Source organism: Cyprinodon tularosa, unplaced genomic scaffold (genome assembly GCF_016077235.1).
Source record: "Cyprinodon tularosa strain WSP-4 unplaced genomic scaffold, ASM1607723v1 ctg398, whole genome shotgun sequence".
Lineage (NCBI taxonomy): Eukaryota > Metazoa > Chordata > Actinopteri > Cyprinodontiformes > Cyprinodontidae > Cyprinodon > Cyprinodon tularosa.
In genome coordinates, this window is record NW_024039116.1 from 215,232 (window position 1) to 237,127 (window position 21,896).

The 21,896-nt window shown below is 37.1% G+C and overlaps 1 protein-coding gene and 1 pseudogene across 1 annotated transcript in view; both read left to right on the forward strand.

Moving 5' to 3' along the window:
- Positions 1–941: 941 nt before the first annotated feature.
- LOC119791611 lies at positions 942–5,065 on the forward strand (annotated as a pseudogene).
- A 6,211-nt stretch (positions 5,066–11,276) lies between these two features.
- zgc:158403 (tetratricopeptide repeat protein 39A) overlaps positions 11,277–21,896 on the forward strand; it is a 31,188-nt gene continuing 20,568 nt past the window's right edge. The window contains exons 1-6 of the mRNA XM_038297799.1: positions 11,277–11,545; positions 16,356–16,460; positions 16,973–17,104; positions 20,693–20,751; positions 20,979–21,046; positions 21,258–21,322. Of these exons, the coding sequence (XP_038153727.1) occupies positions 11,511–11,545; positions 16,356–16,460; positions 16,973–17,104; positions 20,693–20,751; positions 20,979–21,046; positions 21,258–21,322 (464 nt within the window). The 5' untranslated portion in view covers positions 11,277–11,510. The remainder of the gene's footprint in view (positions 11,546–16,355; positions 16,461–16,972; positions 17,105–20,692; positions 20,752–20,978; positions 21,047–21,257; positions 21,323–21,896) is intronic.

Here is a 21,896-nt window from a genome sequence, read left to right on the forward strand (position 1 = left end):
GTCGGCCTGATTGAAAGATTCTCGCAGGACTGGAAAATTGCCCAGAAAATCGCACAGTGTACGGCTGGCTTTAGCAATCAGGCTAGCAAGGCAGAGGTTTCTTTGTCTCAGGGTCACTCCAGGGGTCCTTCTCATCCAGTCTGGCTCTATAAGCTCTGAAACTCAAGAGAAATGTGTTCCAAAAGGTCTGTTTTGTAGCAGTTTGGTTCTGAAAGATCACCATGATGACTTATCCTGGATGATTCTGGAGATTTGGGTCTTTTTGGGCCCAGGTCTCCATTCTGTTAGAGACACTGCCGAAGTCGATCCCAGCTTCATGGGAAAGAGAGAGGGAAAAGAGAATGCTTTGTGGTTTTTACTGTCCTCACACAGAGGGAAATGGTTGGTCACACCTGTGACTTGCCTGGACTGCTTTGGCTGAAAAGGCGGAGAGCTTTTATGCTCTTCTCTGGTCATCATGTCAAGATGAAATATAGACACTGGTTCCCAATGTCCAAAAAGCATGATCATGGCATATGTTACAACACTCAGCAGTAACATAGGATGTGAAAAGGATTCATCTCACAAACAGCAGAAGCACCCTCTAGTGGCAGGCAAACTCTAAATAAAACTTAAGGGGTTGCATGCCAGAGTCAGATGAAGTGGGCATGAACTGGATCAGCAGAAAATGTGGCATCGTAACAATATTGACACTGACCAAAGGTTGATTGGCTTATGTTCAACTCAGTAGCAGAGAGTTCAATAAACTGGGAGTCAGACTTGTCTTTTTGCCCACATATATAAGAGAGAACATTTGGAGCAGCCAGACATACAACAAACTACTTAAAAAAAAGTTCCCCGTGCCACATTTAATTGTACTTTTGTATATATTTTTTCAGCTACTACCCTTAACTGAACAGCATTTGAATTTGACTTCTGAAACATCTAATATATAATTTTTATAATCTTTCCATTAAACAGTTCTAGATTTTCAGATTATTCTGGAAAAATAGGCTTTATCCAGCAGAACATGGCTCAACTGACAATCCTTGCCGGTAGGTAATTTATTGTATATCACAATTTATTCCAAGTGTTATTAAAGTTTAAGAAAAATAAAGCTGGAGTTTTTTTTTCCAGGATTGTCACTTCTGATGTGTCTCCAAACTGGTATGAAAGATTATTTTTGTTCTGTAACAAAGTCTCAGAATACAAATTTTAATCTAAACTCTTTCTTATTTTTCTGATAGTTTCTTCCACCAAACTGGTGTGCTACTTCAACGGGACCCAAAACAGAGATAGAGTTGCTCAATTTACCCCTGAAGACATAGATCCAAACCTCTGCACACACCTCATCTACGCTTTCTCAGTAATCAATTCCTCCAACCAACTAACAACTTCTGAATTGAACAATGAGGTTCTCTATAAATCCTTCAATGACCTGAAGAACAGGTGAGCTGATTATAAACTTTAGTGTTTTTTGTAATATCATTGATAAGGAAAAGTATGTGAATGTTGTTAGGTTTACATGTACTGTTTTTGAGCATAATGTCAGATTATGGTTATACTGGGTCTGTTGTCATTCCATTCAGATAGAATGCAATGTTTAATCAACAAATGTATATGATTTATACATCTTATTTATTAATACATCTCGACAACAGAAATCCCAAACTGAAAACTCTGTTAGCTGTTGGTGGGCGGGACTTTGGAACATCTCAGTGAGTCTAAAAAACTGCAGATGCTTGTAACATTTTTTGTTAAATAAATACATTACCCATTATTTACCTAAATTATATAGCTATGGACATATGTGAATATTTACAGATTCACCCTCATGGCCTCATCTTCGGCCAATCGTCAAGTCTTCATCCAGTCTGCCATCAAATTTCTGAGACAACATGGCTTTGATGGACTGGATCTGGACTGGGAGTACCCTGGATCACGAGGAAGCCCTCCTGAGGACAAGAACAGGTTCACATTGCTCTGCCAGGTTAGAAATATTTACCCTCCACTAATCTCTCACCTGGGGATGAATCTGCCACACGTCAATGTCACTGAATATTGCAGGGAAATCATTGATCAGAATTTCAGAGAGACAGTGTTTTGCTTTCACTGTTACCTCAAAGTTCTTAAAAATTGGAAAACATTACATTTTTTTTAGATTGTGACTCACCTGTTAGGGGAGACTCAGGTCAACAGCTGATCTCAAAGCATTTATACTTCATGGTAAATTTTTGAAAGCAGTAGAAACACGGAAAATGTCCTTTTTTTGTATTTAGGAATTACTCGCTGCCTTTGAAATGGAAGCATGTCAATAGGCCAAGATTGCTGCTCACAGCTGCAGTGGCGGCGGGAAAGGAGGATATCGATAAAGGCTATGAGATTGCTGCTGTATCAAAGTAAGTTAATGAGATGTAACGCAACACTCTCATATTAATCTGAGTTTAAAAGAACGAAACTGCATTAAACAAAACAAATTGTTAAGCCAATTACTTTAAATATTCATTCTTAACAGATTAGAAAAATTTGATTTTTTAAAATGAAAAAAATTAATTGAATGCTATTCACTTTATTTAGCTTCTTATTTTCTTGCTATATTGTTGTATCTAACAGGTATCTAGATTTTATAAGTGTCATGACCTATGATTTCAATGGAGCTTGGGATAATTTCACTGGCCACAACAGCCCTCTGTACTCCCGACATGGCCTTCTTGGTAACCAACCCTACAAGAATGTTGTAAGTAAAAAAAAAAAAAAACAGGCAAGTCACATGTTCGGTAACAGTGTCGTATCTTCAGTTTTGACATGTGATGCCTATTTTCGTCACAGAATTTTGCCATGAAGTATTGGAGTGACCAAGGAGCTCCTTTATATAAGTTGCTGGTTGGTTTTCCCACTTATGGGCGCTCATTTCACTTATCAACAACAGCTACTGGTGTTGGAGCACCGGCCAGCGGGCCTGGCTCTGCTGGGCCCTACACCAAAGAACCAGGATTTATGTCTTACTTGGAGGTAACAAGTCTTATTTTACTTAGACAACCAAGTTATTTTTTTAGGCTAAGAAATAATACTTACTGAAAACCAAAGAAACACAGTGTGTAGTACAGTATTGATTTATTACTACAGGTTTGCACTTTCCTTAATGGAACCACCACACAGTGGATTGATGAGCAAAAGGTACCCTATGCAGTCAAAGGCGATGATTGGGTGGGATTTGACAACAAATAGAGCTTTCAAATCAAGGTAATGTATGAAATCCCATAAACAATAACACTTATAATACACATTTGGGAAAAATATATAATATTTGTCACTGTCCTTTGCAGTGTTTGAGATTGACATTTGAATTAAAACATTTTGTGCATTTGACGTTGATGCTGATATTACATTTTTGTTATTAAAATTCGCCAGAAGATGGGGGCGTGGAGGGTCATGGAGGGGCTATCTTGTCCAACTACAGAGCCAGAGCCGCAAGTGGCTCCTTGGACTTTACACGATGGCTGTTAATAACATTTACTAAAAATGAAAAGAAGTCCAGTAATAGTTTTAAATAGAAAATATAACAAATTTATGTTTTGATAAAGCTTTTCCCTTGGAATGATTTCATGAAATTACTGTAAAAATACCTGGAATATTTGGAAGATTTATTTTATGTTTTTCATCTGGCTTAGAAACATTTTATTTCATCAAATGGATAATAGTTAAAAAAATAGACATACTCTTAAATTTTTTATTTTTTTTACCTTATATTGGAAATAAAATGAAGACAATGATCTTTAAAGATGTGGATATTTTTAAATAAACAGGTGTTTCAATGTTTTTAAAAGTCATGTACCGTGGCTTTAAACAACTTAACTTTAGCTGAACTGAAGGGTAAAATGACTCTTTGGGTTGTAAAGGTGATCTAGAATAACAATCAATCAAGTTTTTCAGAACTCATCAGCCAGACTTTGCACTTTTATCCTTTTATATTTTCTACACTGGTTAACAGCAGATTTTTAAAACTAAGTTTATAGTGCATGCATTCACCTCCAGGGCTCATAATTTTTTTTTATGTCATTTTAACCATGCAATGCATCTTGCATTCTTTAATCCTTTCAGCCTTCATTAGCCGTTCAATCTATGGCTGCTAAACCACTTTTAAACCAATTTGCTGTTTATCTCATTTGTTTAATGTGATTCTTTATAACTATTTTTAGGCTGTGTAGAACTTAATTGTGATTTATATTGTACAGAATTCTGTATTATAAATACACTTTACCTACTACCGATAAATGTAATAGTGGTTTCTCATCTTTATGCAGATGAGTAACCTGCTTCCAATTCTAGCTTTCTTCTCTTGCCCTAAAAAAACTCTGTGAGGACTGATTTTGTCCTGTGTTTCATTTTGATTGCAATTTAAAAAAAAATCTATAATCTGTATTTTTAATGGCAACATTTATATTTTCTAGGCACAATATGTCAAAGATAACATATATGGGGGAGCATTTGTCTGGTCTCTGAATCTTGATGATTTTGCTGGATGGAGCTGTGGTCAGGGACCCTATCCCCTCATTGGTTATCTCCAAACCCTTTTGAACTCAGGTAAACAATATTAGTCAAAGTTATTCCACATAAACACATAAAATATCCTTTTTTTTACTTTAAAGATGCTTTATTCTCTGTTTCTAGATAACGAAACCATTGCCACAACAATAACACCAAATGTTACCGAAATCCCCCCTACAACAACTGTCGGCAAGGCCTCAACCACAGCGACCACAGTTGTTCCTCCTGGGAGCGATTTCTGTGTTGGAAAGCCTGATGGGCTTTACACAAATGATGATGACAATCACACCTTCTATCACTGTTCCAATGGAATAACGTATCTGAAGACATGCCCTTCTAATCTGGTTTTCAATGAGACATGCTTATGCTGTGACTATCCCTAAATATATCATATATCAGTGACGCTGTAAATTCAGTTTGTTTATGAAAACAATGGGACATTTCCCCTTAAAATAAAATACTTTGATATGCATGTGATTTGGCTCATATTTTGTGAATTTTAATGTTGGATTGAAGACCTGCTTACCTCTTGCTTTGGTTCACAATTCTTGTTGTCAGTGTTTAACTTTATTTACAAATAGAAGCAGTTACATTGTTTTTTTTAGATCAGAAATGACCCAGGATGTATGAGCTGCATTGTGACTTTTATTAATGTATTTGGAAAATCTGTAGATATACTTAGCAATGTTTTTAAAGAACATGTACAGAATTTCTTGATCAACAGAGTCAGTAATGGAGGTTCTGGCAGTTTATAAAGAACCCTTAACAAGGCTAATGTGTTGATCTCTTTTCAAAGATGGGTGGGAATTACATTAGAAACGTTTAACAAGTCACTAGAGCAATGTAGCATGCTCTCCTATCTCAAAAGCTGCACCATCACACATGAAATGACTTTAGACAATAACCTTAGTCCTGATAGTGAACGCCAAATTTTTTAATTGTGTGCCCCCTTTCCTTGAGATGAAGGTGGATTCCTGAATCCTGTGCAGTGCCATATACTTAGCTTATGTTCATTCTTGATTTAAGATTACCAAAAAGACAACTTTTGAGAGGAGTCAAAGAGACCATTTACATCACACATTAGAAACCATCCCTAACCTAGGGGGAGGACTCTTTTCCTTTGCATAAAGCACATCACTTAAATTAATTCCAAAGAAAGTGGTTATGTGATTATTGTCGCAACCTTGAGAGAATGTCAGCAACATTAACAATGGATAAGCAGCACAGTAATATGCATGTAAACTGAACCCAGCAGCTTAAAACATGGCTATTTCTGCTTGAACTGGTCAAAATTTATATTTATTTTTTCATTAGAGGGGTTGTTTTGCATTATTTCTACATGGAAGCCAAAATACTGTCATAACAATAAACAGAGGTCTTAAAGTAGTTTACAACCCAATAAAACCGTCTACAGACAATATTTTTTTTATATCTTATTTTTGCTTGAGAAAGCAAAACTAAGAAACTGTTTTGTCCTAATTTAGTCTAAAAGAGCATCTTTAAAGCCTATAAGCACTGGAGAAAACATTTTTATTGAAATGTTTTACCTTAAATAAGATTAATATTATTATCCATCACATTTCCTGAGATCGAGATGTGCCTGACTATCTGGCAACAGTTTATACATAAAACGCAGAATTTAAAGGTGCCTCTATTATCAATTGAATTTATACAGAAGATAATTAGCTAAGTTCATAACAATCTTATAGGTATTTTAAGTTACTCACCAGCTACCTATAAGTGCTAATTGTATTAAACTTTAGGTATAAAAGCAGGGTGGGTATGTCTTCATTACGAAAAGTATTGTGTGAAAGTATTCGTGCCACCTTAAATGTTTCACATTTTGTCACATTGTAACAATAAATCTGAAATTATTTTATTACGATTTTCATATTTTGTAGTTTAACTAGCGGTACAGAATGATTTTAATAATTTTATAAGAATATGATAAAAAAAACCATAACAAATGGCTAAGCTCTACAACTTTTTATTCTCTTCCTGGAATGGGTGACAATAGTTAAATAAACTTTTGGCTCTCAAAATGGTATCGGTGCATTATTTGTTGGTACTCACTGATACTGATACCCAGTGTTGGGAAAGTTCTCTTTCTACGTGAACTAGTTCAAAGTTCAGTTCACACATTTTAAAATGAACTAGTTCAGTTCATAATTCAAAATTTTGAACTAAGTTCACAGTCCCAAAAAAGGAACTAGTTCGTAGTTGTTGTTTTTTTATATTGCTCAATTACTCCATAGCCTCCTGTAGAACCACAGACAGCAATTTTTTTAGCAGTTGTAACTCTGAAACTGAGCGTCAGATTTCATCTTCATATCCAGTTTTGAATCCTTATCCAACCAGGGTTTACATTAGCATTGAGGGGACAGATTTCACCCTTGTTAATTTAACGCTTTGTTGCTGTCCATTCACTTCACACTAGTAGCAGCTGCAGCTTTCACCTCTACAGTATATTCTCAAAAAACATCAGGAAAAATGTGGTCTTTTTTTATGAAGAATTATTAAAAGAAAAACAGGAAAGTAGACTTTACGGTGCAAATGTTTTTTTAATTTTAATAATTTTTTCAATTTGAAATTCCATTTCAGTATATACTAAAAAGGAATACTGGAATCCTGGAAAATTATACCAGGCAGGTTTAACAAACAAGTTACATGAATAGTAAAACCCTCAAGAACATTTTACTAACACAAACTGAGGGACCAGGCTGAGGTAGGAATTTAAGGTTACTGAAGTGCGGATTTTTTTACTGAAAGCCGGCGGGCAAAGTTTGCAGAGGAATGTAAGATTGTTGCCATCATCCTCACCGACCACCTGGTCATAAAACTATTTTAAGTGATCATACTGCTGCTTTGTCGCATCCACGGTCGCCTCCATGCTGCTGTGGCTTCCACGCTGCGTTTTGTTTTGATGACGCACGCGGCTCTAGGCTACGACACTGGTAGCTGGTGTTGCCAGATTGGGTGTTTTCCCCGCTACATATTAAGGCCTGTTTACTGTGTGATTTAGCCGGGGTTTCGCCTGGAGGGCCCTATAGAAATCTGGCAACCTATTGAACGGAGTTGAACTGAGAGCGTGCCGTTCACAGCCACCAGAATGAACGAGTTCACAATAATGTTCATCAGGCAGTAATACAGTACGTTCAGTTCACGTTCGCCCAAAAATATGAACGAGTTCATGAACTATCGTTCAATGAACGCGTTCAGGCACAACACTGCTGATACCATCATTTTAGTGCTGGATCGGTGCCCCGCCCGATACTGGTATCAGTGCAACACTACAGTATAGCTATATTACCCTAGATGATTAAATATTCTCACAGATTTCAACCTGAAATGGTTCTGGAGACACAGAGAAAGTTTCAGCTCTGTGCAGCTGCTAATGTGCTTTGCACTGCTGTTCTTTTAGGCATGGAGCAAAATGAGATTCTGCTGGATAAAGTAGTTTTACAAAATAAATGTGGATATCATAACATTTATTCAAATTAAATTCAATGACTTAAGATCCCTTTTTTTCTGATAAGTTTATCAAAGCCAATAGATTATTATAGTTAATTAAGTTCATCCACTTGTGGAAATTAAAAAGGAAGTGTATGAAGTTGCGTTGGGATGGCTGTTGATGGTATAAATGAGACCACAGCGGCATCACGTGTTCGTTTTGTAGCATTACAATAAAACTGGCGCGCAACCTACTGTTCATTTTCGCGTTGTTTTCCACTTAAGTTGAATTAATTAGATTGTGTTCACAATAATGTAAAGCTGCCAGTGACGTGCGGTCAGGGGAGGCAGGTGAGGCAGTGCCTCACCAGCCATCATGGAAAGAAAGAAAATATATAATCATAAAGTAATTTAAATTGTTATATTCATCCGGTGGTTTGTACTAAAAAATATTCATTTTTCATGTAGCTTCACCAATTTCGATTTTTATTTGTTCAAAATCGCTGAATTTTCTTATTTTCCCATTCAAATGCTTGGAAGCGATGCCGGTGAGGCAGCAGCGAGCTCTGCCTCACCTTGGATTGCGCAACCCCTGGCTCTGCGCTGGCTGCAAAGCGGAGAGAGCATGTTGCTGTACGGCGTCAATAAAATGGTTTAAACAAATGTAATATGTGAACTTATTTCTAATAATTTGGCTTATGTATATAATGTACAGAGCTTTTTGTCACCAACTGTGTTTGTGTAACGTGTTTCGTGTAATGAGCGATTATAAACGGCAGAGAACAAGTTCGAGGTGAGGCAGGCAGTTCTCTTGCCTCATGGCAGGGGGTGCTCAAGAGACTGAAAACATAAGGCAGGAACAGGACGGATCAAGGAAGGCTTTCTTCCCTGGCAGTGATCTCCATTGAGACAGAGAGACTTTTAAAACTGAAGGAAGATAAGGAGGACTTCTATTCATTTATAAGTAAAGGTAAGACAGTAATAACATTTATTTTGTTTTGTTTTTTAAGGAAATGTGTGTTTTGTGAGCTACAGTTTGTATGTGTAAGGATGCAGAAGTGAAACATAACCTGTAAACTGCTGTCAATCTATGCATCTATTTGCAAATCTGATTCTGATGACGTCAGTGCCTCACCAGCTATGAACCTCACCGCACGTCACTGAAAGCTGCATAAACATTTCACTACCTTAAACACTGCTTTAAATTGTGGGGGGTACCTACTATTCTCTCTTTGTATCAAGCAAAGTAATACATTCATTAAAATATTAACTTCACTATAAAAGTTGAACATCTGGGCTGTAGTTACTCTGTGAAGCCAATATCATGTATTTCATCTGGGGCTGAAAAAAATGAATCATATTAATTGATTATTTCAATAATCGTCAACTAATTTAGTAAGTGATTCATCATTAACTGGAGTATAGAGACTTTAAAACATACAGTAATATAAATGTAAAATGTGCCTTTCCCCACAGAGCAACCCACTGGATCAGCTATTATATCAAAATTGTAAAAATAAATAAAAATAAAAAATGAAAACAGTAATATCAACTTAATATCGGTAAAAAGGAAACCCTCACATTTTCTTTTTTAGATGGCTGTGGCTAAGAATCAGAAATGTTGATGGCTTACAGCCTTTATTTGCCCATTTTTCCAACAGTCTTCAGAACTCCTGGCTGACTCAGAATATTTTGTTTTATAAAAGAAAAAAAAAGGTTTTTGTTTTTTAGTGTACATGATATTCATTTTTTTTTATTGGGACTAGTTTTGTAGCCTAATATTAATTGTAGTAACCGCTGCATTCTAGTGTGAATAAATTTTCAATGTTATGCTCCAAGCACACGCGGACTAGAAAACAGCCAATCAGAGAGAGAGAAGGCGGAACTTAAGGCAGAACAACTAATGAGAGTGGAGTTAAACAGCGCAGCACAGTTCCATGCGCTGCTGCGTGAAAGGGACAGGAGAGACCAGGCAGAGGAGCTGCGAGAGGAAAAGAAGCCACTGCTGGAACAACTACTGCTGTAAATTATAAACATGTTGCTCACATCCAATTATTGGTTGGGACAATTAGGACGGTTCAAAATTTTGGTAGGGACATGTCCCTATGGTCCCTATGCAAACCTATGCCCATGCTGTAAATTATGATAGAAAAAATAGGCACATAACATTACATAGTCTGGATGAAGTCTCTAAATCATGTAATATAACATATAAAAATCCATCCATCCATCCATCCATCCATCCATTATCTTACACGCTTGTCCCAATTGGGGTCGCGAGGGGTGCTGGTGCCTATCTCCAGCAGTCAATGGGCGAGAGGCGGGGTACACCCTGGACAGGTTGCCAGTCCATCGCAGGGCAACACAGAGACACACAGGACAAACAACCATTCACACACACACTCACACCTAAGGACAATTTAGAGAAGCCAATTAACCTAACAGTCATGTTTTTGGACCGTGGGAGGAAGCCGGAGTACCCGGAGAGAACCCACGCATGCCCAGGGAGAACATGCAAACTCCATGCAGAAAGACCCTGGGCCAGGAATATAAAAATCCATCAAAATAAAATTAATATGTTAATGGGGCACAATAATACAGATGTGCCAAAATGGCTGAATTGATTATGTAATTACATTGTTAAGGTAATTACGTAGCTATATGATTTCAAGATTTTACATAAAGACTGAATTACAAATAAATGTTTGTTAATGGTATAGTAGGCTATTTTCCTATTTGCAAATTGTGCATGCAAATATATAGCCTATATATATATATATATATATATATATATAACTATATAGCCTATATATATATATATATATATATATATATATATATATATATATATATATATATATATATATATATATATATATATATATATATATATATATATATATATATATATATACATGACATTTCGAAGTTAATTACTTTCGATTTACTCTGCTTTTTTATGCTTTCTATTTACTTACGTTAGACACAATGTCAGTGGCTAATTTAGTCAATATCTTCATGTCGGTCCGAAATAACCTGACAAATATTACGCTATACTATTTTTCTTGGTTAAATCATCCAGCGTGTGAAATGTTTTCCCACAGTTTCCAAACTGCTTGTTTTTGCAGTCAAATGTTACACAGGTAGGCATTTTTACTGCGTGTCTTCGTGGGAGTCGGGAGTACCAATAAGGCGGCCGCTGGCTTCACTTTTTTCGGGCAATCAGCAATCCAGTGAATAAATATAGATCAGTGGTGGCAGAGCAGCCAGCGAGGAGGAGTCAGCGGCAGCGCGCCTCTGTGCGCACGCGCTCAGGTTACCCGCACAGATGAGCGCGTTCCTTCACCTCTGAATGCATGTCAAAGTTTGCTCAAAAGGAAACTGTTTGTGACTCCGATGTCAGCTCCAGGGTTACAGGTCTAGTTGGATCAGTTTATGCGCTTCTCTCCTGGATGCTGTTTCCGGACCAGAGCTGCTGCTGCTGCCGCTGAGTTTCTAACAGGTGTTCAGGGCGCACAGCGCGGAGCGGCATCATGTCCAATGGGAAAGAGCCAAATGCTGCGCAAAAGTGAGTACAGACTTTAAGCGGAAAAGAAAAAAACTACTTTTAGAGATGAAAGTTTCCTGCGCACCGGAGATCGTTGACCACTTTAATTAGACGCTTTGGGAATCCCCCCCATGAGAACAGAAAAGGGACAATCATTACTGACATCTATGCCAGGAAACAACAGGAAACGGTTCCTGTCCTCATTCTGCTGCATACCTTTCCATCAAACTTCTGTAGACCAGAAAGCTGCAGAGCTGGTGAACCAGGAAGGAAGAGCGAGTTTGTAGTCGGTTGAGTAGACAAGAGTAAAAAAAAAAAAAAAAGAATGAGACGATGAACCTGTGGAGATTAGATATTTAGTCCACAAACTCTTGGTTAACTAGGTGGTAAAACGTTAAGAGATGTTTTAAGCCATTATTGCTCATTGGAACTTTTATGTGATGTTTATAATTAGTGCATAACATGCAGAGCCGGTCCAAGGTATAACCAATCAGAGGTGCTGCTTAGGACTCCTAGGCTAGAATTGACTCCTACAGTAAGACTACATGACCTTAGAAACACAATGCATGTTTAAAAGCTAAATATATAGATCTTAAAATCTACTTTAAAGATTTGAGACATTGTAAGATTTAAGACATTTAATTGTAAAATCTACAGTATTTAATTATCATTGGAGCAGTATCATGATATATAAACACATTAACAAAACTAAATGAGTTGCATTCATTTCATATAGGTAGATTAAAATCAGCATCTTTGAATTAAATTCATTTTGAACAAATATATAAAATAGAATATAACTATTTTTAATGATCATAACATGGAAGTTGGCTATAGATTTAGCACTCAGCTGAGGTTGAAATAAACTTAAGGGATAAAAAAAAAAGGATAAAGGGAGCTGTATGTATCTGTATGTATGGCCAGTCTTCCATTATTATATGCTGGTAAAGAAAGGCCGAATTTTACAGAGCTGATAAACTGATTATATCTGACAGCTGACAACTCTGAGTGTAATGTGTCCATCATGTTCACCAGAAGGACAGCTGGGAAAACTGTCTCTGGGATGGCTGGGTTTTTGTTAGCAGTGCTCTGTAGCGCCACCCTGGAGGTAAAGGCCTGAAGCGTAGATATAAATACCGATTGGACAGCTAATCATAGAGCTGCAGTGACATGCATCTCCAAGCACAATTTTGATGTTCTTTGATTAATTGATTTGCAAATAACATCCATTTCACAAATATAAACTTAAAGGGGAATGCCGTTTTTTTTACATTGGCTCCTTGATTTTACATTATTACATCATGTTCTACTCACCCATATGAGTTTTGTGTCATTTGGAGCTGTTCTGAAGATATTCGGTTTTGTTATATCCAAGTAACGTCTTCCTTTGGGCAATGAGTTGAAGGCACAAACTATACTGTTCATAATTTATTCTTTATGGTACGCCAGCATTCATAACATATAGGCGAATTACTGTCCCCCAGACATCCGCAGTTATATTTTTTATATTTCTATTATATATTTTTAAAACAAAGCGGAGTGTGTTCACCAGAGAGGACAGCAGAGTGTGTATGAAGTCACCCGCAATGTTTTCTCTCATGTTAAAAAACAAAAATAAGAATTGATTTATAGGAAGATCAGAAAATATCTATGAAGTAGTAATAATGTTTTTAAATCTATGACTAACAAGGTGGCTGTTTAAAAGTTTCCCTCAAAACCAAAGCTAAGATGTTTCATTCATTAGCATCCTCTGCTTTAGGGCTAAGAAGCTAAGCCAGATAGCCAGTTTAAATTTAGCATTTATTTTTGTTGTTGCCAAATTCAATTCAGTTTATTTCTATAGCGCCAATTCACAACACGTCACCTCAAAGCACTTTACAATTCAACCAGATCATCCAGTCAAATTGATTCAAAGTTTTCTATCTAAGGAAAACCAGTTGATTGCATTGACTCATTGACTCGAATGCAATCCCTCATACTGAGCATGCTTGTAGCGACAGTGGAGAGGAACAACTTCCTTTTAACAGGAAGAAACCTTCTGCTGAGGCATACTGGGGTTCAGATGGTTAAATGATACCCCTTTCCCATTGGGAAGGCTGGATTCAAACTTCAACAGAATATAGTTAAACCCTGTAATGTCATGACATGTCTATAGATATTTTTAAGATGTTTTTCGCCTTTTAGTTGTTGCCAAATTGAAAATATTAAACTGCAACACGTGGAATGGTCAATGATAACCTTGGGGAAACAAAAGCTTGCCAAAGGTTCCTAGCTCCACACTGAATGTGTAGTGTTGATGTATTTTTTCTTTCTTTTTTCCAGTGTTTTATTGTCACTGCACTAACACAAGTACAGAGCTACAAAATTAACTCTCTGCATTTAAACCATCCCCTTGGGGAGCAGTGGGCTGCCATTGTGCGTTGCCTGGGAAGCAGTGTGGGGTTCCTCAGGGACCCAGAGTGGCAGTCTGTGGGAGTGGGGCTAGAACTCAGAACCTCTGGATTCCAAGCAAAATGCTCTAACCACTAGGCCACAGTCCCACCTGCACATTATATCTTAGTTGTGTATCAAATACAAAGGAATTGTTGCATATTTGCAACAATGGTTTCAAGGATAAATTCTAATACCTATTTTAGTCATAAATAAATGCATTTAAAACACTCCTTAGGTAAATTCACACTCTAAGGTCTGTGGTTCTTTCTCAACCAATCCACAGCTTTTACTGAGTCGATATTTTCAGTAATAATTAAGCGTGTTCTGCTGGACACCACCACACATAGATAAATAGAAAAAGTCACAAATGAAACCATAATTAAGGATTATGTTTCTCAACAATATATATTTGGAAAACAAAAAACAAAAAACAAACAGATGGTCATTTTACCCCTTTGTCATTTCTCAACTTTTAAGCGCAAAACTAATTACGTACCAACCACCATAATTCAGTTTTTACCAACCTGGAAGTTATTTCCTACCAGCCTTGACAACCAGAAGTTATTTTCTTTTCTACAAAATGGGAAATTTCTAGCATAATTCCTGTACATAATAAATACCAGCAGGATGTCACTTAGTGTTGGGTATGAATATGGTTGTTTTCATTCAGTTTGTCATTGTGTTTGATATTTGATCATTTTTATTAGTATTTATCCTGTTAACTTATGAAAATACTTCAAAATTAGTCAGTCTTTTAACCACACAGGTAAAAAACTGAACAAAATAAAAACTCAGCATAAATGGTATGAATGGGTTACCAACCAGCAAAAAGGCAAACGATCAAGTGCGAAATATGACCTTATCAGAATAAAATAATTAAGTGATTAATTGAAGCTACATAACCACAGTTCTTCAAAGTATATTATGATTTAAATTCTTTATTGTGGGTATAACCCTCCAAACTGTGGAGGAACCAGCGCATTGTCAGCTCAAACATCCTGTTTCAAGTGACTCCAGTTATATGGAAGGCCAGATTCACTTGACTTTTCGCAGAGCACGAATGTGGCAACTGAAGCATTTGATTTTCATGCTATTTCTGTGTAAGGGTGCGTTCAGGAGCGACTAAAAAGTCGGGAATGTGAGGGAAGCGCTTCCAGTGCATGTTTAGAGGGAAGCTGCACTTTGAGAACAGGCACAGTGGACTCTAAACTGTTTATTTGGCTTTCCATATCATACATAAAGCACCATTTATTTGCTTTTTGGCACGCTGAGTTGAACGGACAACAGGAACCTGTGTTAAATCGTTGGAATATAGGTGTCTAAAATAGGGAGCTCATATGTCAAACGACCAGAACTGCAAACTCACAAGAAAATTCCCCTTTGCCATGAACGTACCTTTATGCACGAGTGTGTTAGCCAAAGCTATGCCAGAGCTCAGCCTTACCTGTGGCTATTATGCTCTCTATCATCCTTTTTAATGTGAAAACCTACTCTTCTGCCTAGTTGATTGTTTCCCAGAGTGAGCCACCTATGGAGCTAGTTTGCATTACCCTTTCTAACATAGACATTTTTCATAGATCAGGGTGTTTTTGTTCCCTTTGTATGTCTACTTCTCTCTTCTTGAACCGCAGTCTTGGAAAATATCCTCTCAAACTGAGCCTGGTTTTACTGGATTCTGCTGGTTTAATCCTGTTAAAAGAATTGTTTTTCTTTGGACTGTTGCTGCATGCATGTGAGGGATTGCTGTAGAGGTAACAACACAATACAAGGGAATATCTACTGTGACTACATGCTCATTCAGGGGTAGAGAATCCTGGGTTTCATCAGATAGAAAACTTTGTACCAATCTGATCATCTGGTTGAATTGTCTCTATAAAGTGCCTTGAGATGAAATGTGTTATGAATCTGCACTATATAAATAAATTGGACTCAATTGGATTATTACTTAAAACATATTTGTCCCCCTTGGCCTTCCTATACTTTTTTACATGGCAGTGTAGTCAGCATCTGGCAAGGCGGTCTGTTTCTTAACCCTTGTTCTGATGTGTCTTTACTCAAGCTCACCTGATTTAAATAATTGCTTTACCTCCTCAGCAGACATCAAACGCTCCAAAATTTTCTTAGTCACCTGTTTCATTCAGGTCCGGTGTGTGGAGGCAGGGAAACACCCAAAACATGTAGGACAGCGAGGACTGAGGTCCAGGGTTAAGAAACCAGGAAAGCAAAAGCTTTGCAGGAATAGTGCAAACACACAAACACACGTTTTATCTTCTGAATGCTCAATCAATATGTGATCCTGCATGTTTGTATATGCTGCCACATTACGGCCTCCCCTCCCTTCCCCCGACCTACTTCTGTATATCTCATCTGTTAATCTTTGCACCCATTTGTGTTGCAGCTCCTCCGATCAGACCCTGAAAGCGTGTCTGGATGAGTGCATGGAGGCCTTGGATCTCTTCCTTAACAACCACTTCAATGAGAGCCTGGAGAGGCTGCGCCCTAGGTAACACTAATCCCCAGCCAGATCCCTGAGGAGGAGGAGGAAGGGGGGCTTCAGCTGGCTCTCACCATTAAAAGTTGTATGTAAATCACGTGGTTGGGGGTGTTTCAGCAGATTCACGGTGGTGCGTTCAAAAGCATGATGTAGCAGTAATTCAGCTTCCCTCTTGATCTTCAGAAGACTTTTGTGGTATAAGCTGTGAAACGTAGGGCTGCCCGGCCGGCAGGCTACAGGTCTCCAGGATATCGAGTGTTTGCTGAAGCTGACGCCCAAGGTCTGACTGATTCAACAGCCTTGCAGAACGTCAGCCGTGCAGTGCAAACACGTTGCATGGGCCACAGTGAACAGGAATGGAAGGGCTGATAGAAAGAATAGCGAGAGAAAGATATTTGCTCTTATCTTCCCTCTGCAGGAAAATGTGCCGGACATACAGTAATCGTACAGTAGCTAAACTGTGTTTGCTTACATTTAGAGGTGGAGGATGTTGATCCTGCAATCCTGTGTTGACTGTTTAGAGTCCATGAGAGTATGTACCACGCTCTTATCTACGCCACGGTACTGGAGATGCAGGCCATGATGACTTTTCAGCATGATGACATCACCAATGCAGGGAATACCATGAAGAGTGCCCAGGAGGTCTGTCAGAGGTCAGTTTTTACCACTTATCATATATAGTCATCCTTTAAATACTTATTTTCCTGTGATGCTCACCATAAGGATAGAGGTGCAGCTACATCTTTTGCTCTACTGTGGCTGAATACTGCTTTGACTACATTTTGCATAAATTAGGCATTATTTCCTTGTAAAGATAGCATAAACTGTTAGATGATCAGTCTGTTGTGACAAGTAAGAATGATGGTCGGTGTTGCTTTTAATCATATTATGATATGATTATGACATCATACATATTATGATGTAAATAGTTGATACTTTTTATGTGAGGAGGCGGTCAGGAGGAAAGTAGGATGGAGACTTATCAGAGCAGCACCCTACATTTGGTTTAAAAGCTCACTGTGGTATAGCAAGGCTATGGAGTGAATTTTGATCCATTATTGTTGCAAACAGAAAACACGTTCTGCATATGGAATATACAAGAAAAAATACAATCCAGAAAAGAAGCTTTGAAAATTTGCTGTTTTCTGAAATGTTTTTATTTGTTTTTGACGTTTTTCATATTGAATTAAGAAAAAAAATTATGTTTCAAATATCAAAAGTAAAAAAAAAGATGATTGAAAAAAAATATTTAAAGATATTGTGATTGATTTAAAACAAGTCTTAAAAGTTTAAATAAGAATTAATAAAATATTTAGACTTTTAAACCTCCCTCCAAAAATATAGAATCTGTGAAAACGGCAAATTTACCCTTAAACCTTTTTTTTTATTAAGATGTTATTTTAAGTTTAATTTATTTTTTGCATTTTTGTCATATAAAAAGTTTATTTTTCTTGCAACAATAAAAGAAAAAAGCCATACCAGTCTGCTTGTCATTGCAAACTCACAAATTCAGTAACATTTAGCTTGAAAGGCAGGGTTTTTACTGTGTTGCACAGTGGTGACAAACCATGTAAATAAGTTATCCACAGTTAAGAATTAGAATTGAGCATCAGTGATCTCGCAATGGAGAAATTAATTTGTGCATCTTAACCCGTCCTATTGGGGAGCAGTGGGCTGCAATTGTGCGGAGCCTGGAGAGCAATCAGGGTTTAAGGGTCTTGCTCAGGGACCCAGGCTGCAGGCAGTGGAGATTGAACCAGGTACTTGCAATTTTCTCAGAGCAAAAGCGCACTGCTCTAACCACTAGGCCAACACGCCCCCTTAGTTAGTTTCATTCATAACAAAAATTTCCTGCATATACAACCAATCTGTTAGCTAGTTGATGTTTATTGATAAGATTTAAAGAAGAGCTTCAGATATGAGCAGGTTTGTTTTTGCTCAGAGATGACGCATAATTATCTTAAAAGAACAGTTTTTCTAACTTAAAGGTATTGTGGATTTTCGTGAATTTTTTAAAAGACATGCCCTCTGCACACGTGCGAGAGTGTGCACAAGTCAATTTCTCCTCGTGCACACTCTGTTTAAAGTATGCTGTGAGCTTTGCTGTGTTGTATGAGCTATGTTTCTGTTTCTTCTCAGTCTTAACCCCTAAATCCCTCAATCACTGTATAGAGAGGGGACTATATAGTGGACATTATAGTGAACTCAGTTAACTTACCGTTCGGACACATGATCACTGCTTTTTGCTCGACGTTGGTCACGTAACTCCTCCACTGCACAGTGCACAGTGGTCTGGCTGCTGACCCCACACTGTTAGTTTGCATATATTTGTTTCAACATTTCCGTGTCTAAGAGATAGACAAGTCTAGTTTGTAATGTTTGAAAATGCTTCCTCAAATGTAAAAAATGTCATACAAAGTAGAGTGGGGGATATACAGAAACATCCATCCATTTTCTGACACGCTTAATCCTAAGTGGGGTCGAGAGGTTTTTTTTTAAATAAAATCCGTTGTAAAGCCAGTTATTTTATGTAAGAAACATGGTTCCCAGTGGTCTCTGAAGTCTTTGAAAGTCCTTCATTGATTTTTTTAAATGTTTTTATCAGCAAACATTATTTTTTTGTTTGCTGATAAATAATAATTCCTGGGTTTCCTATATGCAGTCAGTGGTCTGTGTTTTAGACAGTGTTTTTACACTACTGCGGTTTTTCAGTAGATTTTTTTTTCCTGTGCTGTGATGTTAAAAACAATAAGTTTCCACTTGACTAGATTTGTCAGGTTTCTCACAATAAGGTGTTTATCAATATCAAACTCAGTTACAACAGCACTTAAAGCTGTGTCACATGTATGTATCTATCCATACTCTGTAATCCATTGTATTACAACGATATGTTCGATATCAATGTTATTTGAAGATAATAAAAATGATCTTAGATAATTGCAGATAATCTTAATGAACTTCTCAAGTTCAGGTCAAATGTACTTCAAGAATCTGTTACTTATGTGTAAATTTAACCCCAGGCAGTGTATATATAGGCAGATGGCCGCTCACACTGAGCTTGGTTCTGCTGGAGATTCTTTCTTTTCAAAGGGAGTTTTTCCTCTCCACTGTCACTACAAGCATGCTTGGTGTGAGAGATTGCAGAGAGTCAATAAGTCGAGGCAATCAGCTGGTTTTCCTTAGATAGAAAACGTTGAACCAATCTAACTGTATTATCTGGTTGAATTGTCTTTGTAAAGTGCCTTGAGATGACAGCTGATGCGCTATATAGATAAACTGAATTGAATGCAACCACTTTTGCAGTTTGCTTGTCAAGTTTCTTGGTTTCAGTTATGTTTTAGATAGACTATTGTCACAATTATGTTATTAAGAATGAGTTATATACATGTTAAAAAAAAGAGGATGACATGTGAGGATGAAATAAGCTGCAACATTTGAGGAGAAGGACATTGCCTTCAAGTTTCCCAAGCTTCTTATGAGCTTATTATTGTTTAAAAAGTCTCAATTTGATGAAATATTTTTTGTGGCCAGTTTGAAGTTTTCCTTTATCTTCTCAAATGTCTTGTTTCTAGAACTCCTGTTAAGCTAATTCAATTTATTTAAGCCAAAAAATTCAAATTTCTTTTTTTTTTCTTTTTGCTGGTTGTTTTGTTAATTCTGTCTGAGGCTGAGATTTCTTCACATAACCAGGATGATATTAGCAGTGCGCTAATGTGTTAAGATTGTTCTTTTTAAGTCCATCTCATATAGTTAGAGTAGCAGACTTTACTCATTTCTCCTGTTGAGAATGTACCAGTTTACCACTAGATGGACCCAGTGAGCATTAGGAGCTCATTTGAGATTTTGTTTTTATTTTATTAACCCCTTTGCAAAACATGTAAGGTGAATGGCTTCAAGAGTTCAACTAAACTAGTCGCATCGTCACAAGACATGTCCATGTAGGATGGATATGAATGTAGGCTTTTCTTTCATTGATTAACATATACTACTTAGTTTTCATAAAATGTATTTTTTTTTATCATATTCATGACAAATTCAGCAGAGAACAAAGGTTGGCAGAATAATTTGACCTCTTTAATGATTAAATGAGAATATACAAGAGGAGGGGTGTTTGTTTTTTTCCTCGTTCATTTGCATTAAGTTCAAATTTGATGTTTTTATTCTCATTATTTTGAACAGGAATCTTTGTCAATAAATCACACTGCAGTGTTGTAAAACCATCTGTTTTTACATTATTGAAGGTTCCGACGGAAAGCCCAGGGTTTGACAAACAAATCAGTCGGGGATTCGCTGTCAGAAGGTAAACAACTCTTATACATTAATAAAGAATATTTATCCTTTCATCCAAGACTGATTAACTCAGAAATATTCTAGCCAACATGAATGCCTGTCCTGTTTATGTTGGAATATGCTTTTTATATCCAAGTATTTAAAGGTTTTCTAACCAGAACCTACAGACATGACTGTGGTTGGTGTGAGTTCAGACATTTAACAGCTGACTGAATGTTTGTGTTGCTGTGTTTGCAGTGCAGCTCCATGCAGAGGTGTGTTATGCAGAGTGTCAACTCCAGAGAGCTGCTCTCACCTTCCTCCAGGTAAACCACAGCCGTTGCACTTAGTCAAACAGAAAGATAACCATATACCCCCCATATAAACACAGTGACAACACAGCCAGGGTTTCCTCTTACATGATCTAAAGTTGTTTTCCGCTTCACTTCAGCTCAGTTTAACCAAATTCAATCCATAACTTTACATGACTTCACCTGTTTATGTTCTATCAAATGTCAAACACTGTTGTTCCCACAGGATGAGAGCATGGTGAGTTTTATCAAAGGTGGGATGAAAGTACGAAACAGTTACATGATTTACAAGTAAGTAATGATCAGAACATTAAACTAATACTGAGGGAATGTTTTACTTTTGTGCTTTATAAAGATAAAACCTGATCTAGCTGTAGAATGACAGTTTCCAGTCTTAAAAAGCATCACTGTTCAATTTAGAATACAGTTTTTTCAGTTTGTAAGAAGTCGGCTTGGTTCATATTAAGTCCTACTGTGGTTTGAAGCAGCAGTTTGCACAAACAAGGAACTTATTTCAGAAAAAAACAAATAGATAAAAGTGTGTTTGACACACAGGGCACTGTATAAGTCTCTTACCCATCAGGATCATGGAGGGATGGAGGCTATTATCAGCAGTCTGTGGGTGAAAGGCAGGGTTCACCCTGGACACATCAGCAGTCTATCACAGGGCATCAATGCTAATATGTGAAATAAAAGAAATATAAATAAACATAAACCTGTAATTTCTTTGTTTTTACATACCTTATGTGATACTAACTCATTTATAAAGCCAACCTGAATGTAACTGAGTCTTTGAAAGACTTATAACTGTTGTTTTCAGATAAAACTCAAATTTATAGTGAAAAATTTGTTCTGTTGGCAAAAG